Raw genomic sequence first — 10,995 nt, forward strand, 5'->3', positions numbered from 1 at the left:
CCATTCCACTTTTGGAACGGCCCGTTCCGGGCCAACAAACACAAGCCTTTTTAGAAATTTGGAACGGTCCGTTTCAGTTTTTGGAACGGCCCGTTCTGAGCCCAGACTATTATTTTTTTATTATTTTTAATTATAAAAAATCCCTTTAACAATCCCATAAATATTTAAAATACATAAAATAAAAAGAACCTTTTTTATTAACATTGTATAAAATTTGGGATGTGACAATATCGTATATGAGAACTCAATTTCTTTTAAACCTTTTGAAATATGTGAGAGATTGTTATATATTTTGAGATATTTTAAGAGTGAATCATCCATACATTACCAATGTAAAGTTTTTTACACTAGCAACCAATCATATCTTTTAAATTATTTTATTTTATTTTTATTTGATTAAATGAGCAAATGACATGACACTATTAAGAGATATGATTAGTTGTCAGTGCAAAAAAACTTTATACTAGCAGTGTACAGGTGATTAACTCATATTTTAATAGATTAATTTATTCATAAAATTATTTTAAATTTAAGTTTAAATTTAAAATTATTATTTTATTAATTAGTAATTTTAAAGATTAATTTATAATTTTTATTAATTTAAATTATCAAACATTTTTAAATTAATTGTAATTGGTTCTCATAATTAAATATAAACGGCCAATATCTTCCTTCTATAAATATCAAGAACCAGAATTAGCTAAACCCAGCATTGTACTCTTTCTCTATGTTCTTTTCTTTTTGGGTTAAAAAATTGTACGTTCGTTATCTTCAATCTAATACTTGAAAGATTTAGGAGATTTACATAAGAGTCTACACCGAACAATTCGTGTCATCAACAGAAAACACATTTTTTTGCAATATTTTTATTAATACTTAAAAGAATTTTTAAACATATACAGTAGGATCTGAAGACGCTTGTTACACGAGTCAACCAATTTATTAATAATATATTTTAAAAATATTAAATACATAAAAATTAAAGAAAAGGAAAAGTTAAAAAAAAATCTTAAAAATTTTCTTGTGAAACAAAAATTTCTAAAACACTCTATCACAATATAAATGCTGGTGTTTCTTGATTACGATATGTCGGGCCGCTCACGTAACCACACAAACAATCAAAAGAAATATTTGTTATTCTTAATATTGAACCGAAAAATAGGCAACGAAAGTAAGATACAGCGAGAATAAAAGCATGTATATTATAGAACTGCGTACGTCATGCCATGCATCAGCATCTTGATCTGATCCATCTCCACATTACATGAGACGCTATTTCCACAGTTTCACTACACAACACAGCTAACTAGCTCACATGGAGACCCAAGATGAACTTACTCAACCTTTGCTAAACTCAACGCATCACCACACACCAGCAGCAGATTCTCGTCTGGAGGAGGTTCTATCAGACACAAGCCTGCCATGCTCCAAACGCCTCCTATCAGCCACATGGATCGAACTCAAACTCCTCTTCCCCCTCGCTGCACCTGCCATCCTCGTTTACCTCATCAACAACCTCATGTCTAGCATTACTCGAGCCTTTGCCGGCCACCTCGGCAACCTTCAACTCGCTGCTGCCAACCTCGGCAATAGCGGGATTCAGCTCTTCGCCTTTGGCCTAATGGTATATATATATAGACATATGATTTTACCATCTCTTCGTTTTGACTATTAATAAACTCATACAATAGTGTATAATTCTCTAAAAGAATTTGGACATGATTCATGCATGATCGTTCTCGTTCTGTGGTTATGATTGCAGTTGGGCATGGGAAGTGCCGTGGAGACCTTATGTGGCCAAGCGTACGGTGCTAACAAATATGAAATGTTAGGAATATACATGCAGAGAGCTATTATCGTTCTGAGCATAACCGGGATTCCCTTAACCGTGGTTTACATATTTTGTAAACCGCTCCTGCTCTTGCTGGGTGAGCCACCTGAGCTAGCATCAGTTGCTGCGGTGTTCGTGTACGGTTTGATCCCGCAGATATACGCTTACGCGGTGAACTTCCCCATACAGAAGTTTCTCCAATCCCAAAGCGTGGTGGCACCCAGCACTTACATTTCCGCGGCCACGCTGCTGTTGCATTTCGTGCTGAGTTGGGTGGTGGTCTACAAGTTGGGGTTTGGGCTCATTGGGTCGTCTTTGACGCTGAGTTTGTCTTGGTGGATCATTGTGGTGGCCCAGTTCTTGTACATACTTACTGCCCCAAAGTTTAAGCATACATGGAACGGGTTCAGCGTTAAGGCCTTCTCTGGGCTCTGGGATTTTGTCAAGTTATCGGCTGCCTCGGCGGTGATGCTGTGTTTGGAGATTTGGTATTTTCAGGTGCTGGTGCTCATCACTGGCCTCCTTGATAACCCTCAGCTATCTCTTGATGCTATCTCTGTTTGGTAAGTACTAAGTAGTATTTCTATTTCACCATGTTTGTTTTAACGTTTCAACACTGTTCATCTGTGTTTTACTGCTTTCCAAAGCAAAAACGTAAAAGCAAAAGGTAGGATGGAGTTACGTTCAATTAGATATGGATCGTAAAAGCAAACATACACTCAGTGATTTGATTAGTTTCCTAGACTTGCATCATATCCCCTACCTAATTATGCGCCATTCATGAAAGGAAAGTTATCAAAGGAATGACTTGTTTGAATAAATTTATTGGAGTAAGAAAAAAATAGAAAAATAAATTAAAATATTTTTTTATAAGTTTGAATTAACTTATATATAAGTTAAAAGTTACATTTTTGAGAAGCTAATAAAAAAAAGTTTTTACAACTAATTTTAGTTTGATAAAAAGAATTTATTTATTTATTTATTTATTCTTCTAAAAGTATTTTTAGATAAATTTATCTGAAGATATCAAAATCAAATAGTATAACAGGAAATAAGAGATAGAAAAAGGATAAAAGAGAGATTTAGATCCAACATCTAAATCTTCCTATAAATCTTTTTATATTTTTAATATAATAAATATGTTTATTTTTATTTAATTTTTTCTTAATAATGTGAGAAGAGGATATCAAAAAAATTCTGTAATAATAACTCTTAGAAGAAAGGGAGGGAGACACTGTCAAGTAGAAGTGGAGAAGGATCCCATAAGGTGAGAGTGAAGAGTCTGAATTCTGTTTGGCGGCCTCTCTAGTATATGGCAGATGTTCTCTATATTAGAAATTAGGATCATTTAATTCATGTGTAGTGATTATAATGGTTATCATGTTGCAACATGCATGATGGCCAAAGGAGAAATTGCCTATAGAATATTCATGTGCCAGAGTTAGGTAATTTTGAATTTTTTTTTTCATCCTTAAGATATTTACTCATGTTGATAATAGTGACTAATCTTCTCGCTACATTGAAAACACCTAAAAAAAAATAGGATAACTGAGGTAATTTTGGATTTCACTACCAAGCATGCATATTCACTATTTTTTTTTGGGGGGATTTCTCTTTTCCATCACTTTTTTCTTTTTTAATTATTCATCGACATGAAATTCAAACTCGTGAACATCATATATATTTTTAAAATGTTTAAATTAAAGTTGCACGGTGTTCATATCAAATTAAACCTTCATATATTTTTTTTTTTTGTATTTGTTGTATTTCCTCTTCCAAACAAACGAAATCTTCCAAATTTTAGGAAATATTAAAAGAAGTAGGTTGGATCGATGCTGTAGATAATCTTTTATATGACAATAAAGGTATTTATGGCAGTTGTTGCCAGTCATTGGCTCACTTTGACAGTGATGATATATAATATTATTCCCTTCGTTTTTTTTAATACACGATTTGATTATTTTTTTATTATTTTAATTATCACTTTTTTAAAATTAATAATTTATTAATTTTATCTTCAATAATTAATATGTATTTATTAAATAATTTATTTATTTATTTTTAATTTACCTATTTCTTTTTTAATTATTTAAAAAATATAACAGAAAATAAATAATAAATATTTTTAAAAACTGAAATATCAGTCATTTTCTTATTTGTTATACATAAATTTTAATTAATCTCAAGCGTGTGATTCAGTGGTAAGGGTTGATCCACACTTAAGTAAGAATTTAATTAATTATATAACAAAATGAATAGAATGAATAATTGGAATTCAAACAATTTTAATTTTAAAATTGTTAGACTTGAATTTTATAGTTATTTTACACTCTAATCTTTCTATATTCAATTTTTATAACAATTTTCTATCAGGGTGTTAAAAAATTCAATTATGAAAGGAATAGTTTTGACAAATAATCAATTGATGTAATATTATACATCGATATGCATCATCTTCACCAAATGATGATATTCTTTTATACACACCAATATTAAATTATTATGCTTGATATATATATATATATATATATATATATATATATATATAATTAATAATTTAACTTTTATATATATAAAGTATTTAAAAGTGTATATTAGAGTCGACTTTTTAATATTAAAATAATACTAGTAAGTATGATTTTTAAGTTATTTTTATAAACATTAATAAACTTATTATATACAGTTATTCTTTATTAAATGATTATATGAGTACAGTGTATAAATATTTTCTCTTTTTCTTTTATCTGTTTTATGTTTTCATCTAAAAAAAAATCTATAACTATTATAAACAGAATATATTTTGATAACTATTTTTTTAATTTTTACTTTTTAATAAATTATTATACTTTTAAAATATAAAAAAAAATATTTTTTTATTCTTTCTAAATAATTATTTATAACTTTTAATATTTATTTATGTATAATTATTAAAAACACAAAATTTTTCTATCCTTTAGTATTTAATAAAGGAAAACGAAATCTTCCAAACTTAATGGAATTTATAAAAGAAGCAGTTGACCAGTTGTGAGTTGGACTCTGTCGTTTTGTTAAAAGGAAATAAGAAAGGTGTTTATTATCGAAATTGTTGCCAGTCACATAGTATCACACTATCACGTCTCTGCATAGTGAAGTCATTGGCCCACGTTAATAATGATTAGGGATAAATAAAAAAATGATAGATATCAAAACTGGTAAGAATTCTTTTCTATATATTTATTATATATTTGGAATTAATTGCGTCTGATGATATATGTTCAGATTGATAGAATAGGATGAAATATAATCAGTTAAAATATATTTTGTTTCATTTTATTTTATCCAATATGTTTTTCTCTATAATTTTGAGGGATGGAAAAGAGCTATAAAACCATCATCTTTCTCGGCTTAAAAAAATGTCATGCAGATATACATTACAGTGATAATAAGTGTTATTAAAAATTATTTTTATCTATATTATATATATAATACATATTAATATATTATTATAAAATATAAATATATTATAATAACATATAAATATATTATTAAATTTTATTTAAAATTAATATCAAAATTATGTGTGATGAATATTAATCAGATAAATTTATTATTATATATATTATACTTATAATTATATTTTTTTTGTATGTCACGGTATATAATATTTTTTGTAATATTGTTTTATATATATATATAACATTCACTGAAATAATAATTAAATTTCTTTCATTTTATTTTAGTTCATCTCATTTTGTTTTGTTTTTAGTCATCATTAACTGTTCAAGCATAATCTCAATATCATAAATTTTAGTTAAGCCTAACAGACGCAAGCTATATGATGGTCATGATTAATTAGCTTGTGAGTGTGAATGCAGCATGGCAGTAACAGGGTTGATGCTTCAGATTGGAACTGGATTTAATGCAGCTGCAAGGTTAGACTTTTCCACATGATTATGTTTGAATTAATGAAAGAAAAAAAGAAATTATAAAATCAAATAATATATATATATATATATGTTTATTATTTAGGTTATTTGAAATAAAATAGAACGAAATACAACCATGAACAGATTCATTAAAATAATGGTTTCATTATTTAAGTGTATGGAATTTGATCAGATATTAGAGCATGGCTTGTGAAAAAGTTTTGTTTCCTTTTCTCATGTATTTTACAAGCGCATTAGTTAGTTATAATTTGTCTTGTAGAGTTGTAGTTTAGATGCTTTTATTTTTATTTTCTTTTTTAAAAAAATGGCTTGAATGTTATTTGTCAAGCTATTTTCAAGATGGAGACTAAAGTGATCCATATTAATAGGTAGTCCATGCATGGTGATGTATTGTTTTCAACCATTAGATTAATCTCTTATAGAATAAGTTACTGTAGCATGATGTCATGGCAATGGCCCCACCGGAAGCCATCCACTCCATGCCAAAACAACAATTTTTGTTTTCAATTTGACGAATCAAATCCAACCTACTCTCAATTAAGCTCCTTCTATTTCATTAGTTGCAGTAGTTATCCCTCACTTCACTGACAAAGAAAAAATATTTCATTAAGACATGCAAAATAAATATATAGTCTCCATATGGTTATGCTTTAATTAATGAAAATAAAAAAATGATAGGTTTGATTATTTAAAATAAAATAGATTGAAATTGAAAGATGTATGCATGCATGGATGTGATTGTAATCTGTGAATACAGTGTGCGGGTGAGCAACGAGTTGGGGGCTGGACATCCGAAATCAGCAGCATTTTCAGTAATTGTGGTGAATATGGTTTCTTTGATAATTGCGGTGATAGAAGCAATGGTGGTCCTTTCACTTCGTCATGTTCTGAGCTATGCATTCACAGATGGTGAAACTGTGGCTAATGCTGTCTCGGATCTCTGTCCCTACTTGGCCATCACTCTCATTCTCAATGGCATCCAACCCGTACTCTCTGGTAATCAATCACACAATTTACACAATCATGCCATTCATTAGCTAATAATAATATAATATATAAAAATTCCACATTTTTATTCTTTATTTATAGGAGTGGCCGTTGGATGTGGATGGCAAGCCCTTGTGGCCTATATAAATGTGGGCTGTTATTATGGGGTGGGAGTTCCTGTCGGTTGTGTCTTGGGCTTCAAGTTCAACCTAGGCGTCCAGGTAATCAATTCTTCTATTCCGCCCTATCAGTATTTTACATACTAATTAAGAAAGAAAGAAAGATGAAATAACTCCAAAAAGAGGATAGATAATGCATGAAAATTAAATGTTTATCTATTAATAAGAGCATATCATGTTCTAGTGTCCTCATTTTTTTTAGACAATTCTATTATTTAATTATACTATAATTCTCTTTGTGGATTAAACTAAAGACATTTATACATACTACAAAGAGGATATAAGGTAATATAATTGTTTTAATCTTCATTTTTAATGGACTATTATACCTTTAAAAAGAATCTCTCATGTTTTATGAATAAATCACTCGCAACTGTTTTTAAATTATCTCTCTTTATTTTTTAAAAATTTTTAAAAATTAAGAAGCACAAAGTATCTCTTTTTCTTACTAGTTATATATAACTAAATTTTATAATAAATTGTATATATATAAACAAATATTATATTAAAATATATAAATGGATTAAATATATTTTTAGCCTCTTAAATTTAAGGTAAATTTATTTTAGTTATTTAAATTCAAAATTGGTATTTTTAATATCTATAATTTTTATAAAAAAAATATTTTAGTCTGTTTACTCAAATTTTGTTCAAGAATATGTCAAATGTTATTGCATAAAATTTATCTACTCATGTTCTTATTAGTAAAAATATTACATTAAGTCCAATAGATAATACATAATTATTACAATGTGTCACTTTTAAATATGATATTGGCGATTTAAGGGACTAAAATAATATTTTTAAAAATTATAGAAACTAAAAATTAATAGTTTTAAATTTGAGGGATTAAAAATATATTTAAGTTTATATAAATTATATTAAAAATTAATATAAATAAATATTTTTAAATATATAATTTATATTTTAGATTTATAGTAAATAATTTATAATGTGATACAATTTTTTTTTAATTATTGATAATTTAATTTAAAATATTAAATTTAATTTATAAAATAAGTATCATAAATAAAAATTAATATATATATATAAGAAGTTAAAATAATGTTTATTCAACAAAAAATTATGTTTCACAAGTGGAAATTAGTATTTAGTTATTAATAATAAAATAAAATGAGGACGACATTTATTGACAAAAAATGTAAAAAGTTAAAACATGATACACATGAATGATGATATGAAATAAAAATTTAATGTGGTTATTTAGGTATGAGAATATAAATAATATTTTTAAAATTTTCACATATTGTAAACAAATTTCTAACCTTATATAACTTTAAAGATAATTATTATACAAGTCAATTAATTTAAAATAAATAATGATCTATGATTAGATGATTATATAAAATTGTTTTAAAGTGTGAGACTGCATGCTCTATAGTCCTTTTTTCTCATATTATACAAAAATTTGGAATTAGTTGGTTGATACGTATATACATGATTATTTATAGAGTAAACTACATTATCATCTCCTAAGATGTATGTGTATTATACGTACTGTCATTTTCTAATGTTAAAATGTATAATTTATAAATTTAACTTAATGACATTCAAATGATTTATATTTTTCTCTCTTATGACATATATACACATATTATATTATCCTTCTTTCGTTAAAATATAGTATAAAGTTCACTTTTATCTCTTAAAAATATCAGTATTTTACCATCATTCATCTATTAATTATATTAAAATATATAATTTAAAATATTTAACTCAAAATATTTAAAAAATATTCATTATAAGATTTTAGAATATATTTTTAGTTAAAATATTTTTAGTTCATTATCATTTATTCGATGATAAAAAATTATAGAATTTATAATTAAATTTAAAATAATTTATTAAAAATGATAATTGTAATAAAATTTATAAAACAATTTATATATGTATACTTTGATATATATATATATATATATATATATATTAAATTTTGTAAGAATTATATTTTATTACTGATATATTTGTAATGTAAATATATTTATAAAAAATATTTGTGTAATATATGTTTTTTACCATTATATTTATTAAATATGATAAATAATATTTTATCAGAAAATATCATTTTATTAAGATATGTTTAAAGTATTTTATTAATAACATCGATTAAATAATATCTTAACTTATATATTACCATAATTTAGTGTGTGTATATATATATATATAATAAAAAATTTATTTTATTTAAATATTTATACAAATATCACATTAACTACGTTAATTAATTAAATAGTATTACCTATAAATAAAAAATACTACGTACTATTACATGTGTTTGATTTATTGTACTTTATATATATATATATATATTAGTTTATTTTGATGACTTTAAAAATATTTTAATAATTATAATGTTTATTTTAAAGATATAATTAATTCTAGAAAATTCATAATAACTTTTAACATAATAATTAGATATGTAATGAAGAGATAAATTAATTTTTTTGTCAAAAGATAAATTGTTAAAAGTGTAATATTTATATTTTTAAATAAATTTTTTTTTAATATAAGAGAGGAGGATAATATTTATATCTATTAATGCGAAAGATATTCTAATAATAATATATTTTAATAGAAGTTAACGAAACTTTAAAAAAAAAAATGCAATATAAATATCTATCAAGAAGAAAAAAAAAAAAAAAGGGGTGTAATTTACTCTCATTACTACCGCAAGGTGTAATTTTATATGAGATTTAGCGTGTATGGGATAGATAGAAAAATAAACAGCAAATATAGTAAGAGAAAACTTGACTTTGAGTTTGAGCTATCAAGTTATAATTGATGAAAACTTTGAGTTGATAGTATTTGATACGGAATTAATACAGGGAATATGGTCCGGCATGATTGGAGGAACAATGTTGCAGACCCTCATTTTATTATGGATCACCCTTCGCACCAATTGGAATACAGAGGTCAGATATTCATTCACATCTTCTTCAATATTCAACTTTTAAAAGTTCTAAAAGGTTTCCTCTCTTTTTGTTTATCATTTAAAGTAACATATATATATATATATCAAATCATTAGTTGGAATAGTATTTGATGTCGTTAAGAAAATGATTAATTATGTTTTGTTTTTGGTAAATATTATTATATAGAAAATAAAGTAATACACATGCAGTGGTTGGTTTGATGAACCATAAAAACTTGTGATAAAATAAAAAAATATATATGATGAATGCAGGTGAATACAGCAAAGAAACGATTGGAGAAGTGGGAATACAAGAATTTGGAGCCTCAAGTCCAAAGTTGAACATGTGCCCTGCTGGTTGCTGTTACCTCAGATCATTGGAATGCATAGCAGGCACATTAAGAGCCATTATCATTTGTCTAACAAATATTGTTGTGTTCAGGACGGATCTATAAATAAGGGTGGGGCAATTGCCCCCACTGATTCTTTATCCTCATTATTATATATTAGTATGGTCAAGTTACTTAGTACCTTTATTAAAAATAAAATAAAATAAAAATTAAGTAATAAATATAAATTAATCTAATGTTATAATTAGTCAATTAATTTTAAGGTCTTAATTTTAAGAAAAATATTATTTTTTAATTTTTTAAAATAAAAAATATAATAATTAATAAAATATAGTGATCAAAGTGGTTACTAAAAGATAAATTTCCTTTATATATTATTACAGATAATCTAGATTTATATTATATTATATTTTAATTATTTTTAATATATTAGTATTTTATTTACACTTTATTCTATTAAGTAATTGTTCTCATCGATAAAATTGTCTTTAATTTTTTATTAATATAATATGCTATAATTTGTATATTAAAAAATCTATTTCTTGTATAGTGATGTTATAATTTAATTTATTAGAATATCTTGTTTTTCAATTCTTTTATTTTTTTAATTCTTTTGTTCTTGTATGATAGTACAATATGTGTTTGACAAATGGTAATTTACTTTCAAAATAACAGGTACTAACTGTAACGACCCGTCTGGTCGTCACACACAACTCAACACCACAACACCACACAGAAAGAACATACATATATCTAAATAAAGTATATACAATATGTCAAATCTGGGGCC

The 10,995-nt window shown here is 25.6% G+C and overlaps 1 protein-coding gene across 1 annotated transcript; it reads left to right on the top strand.

The window, feature by feature from the left end:
* The first annotated feature begins 1,179 nt into the window (after positions 1-1,179).
* On the top strand, positions 1,180-10,345 carry LOC109789505 (protein DETOXIFICATION 40). The gene is made up of 7 exons (XM_020348477.3): positions 1,180-1,624; positions 1,763-2,394; positions 5,686-5,742; positions 6,515-6,753; positions 6,847-6,965; positions 9,770-9,856; positions 10,129-10,345. The coding sequence occupies exons 1-7, from the start codon at positions 1,316-1,318 to the stop codon at positions 10,195-10,197; spliced, it is 1,512 nt and encodes a 503-aa protein (XP_020204066.1). The 5' UTR covers positions 1,180-1,315; the 3' UTR covers positions 10,198-10,345.
* The last annotated feature ends 650 nt before the right edge of the window (positions 10,346-10,995 follow it).

This window comes from Cajanus cajan, chromosome 1 (genome assembly GCF_000230855.2).
Source record: "Cajanus cajan strain Asha chromosome 1, NIPB_CcT2T_4, whole genome shotgun sequence".
In the NCBI taxonomy this organism is placed as follows: domain Eukaryota; kingdom Viridiplantae; phylum Streptophyta; class Magnoliopsida; order Fabales; family Fabaceae; genus Cajanus; species Cajanus cajan.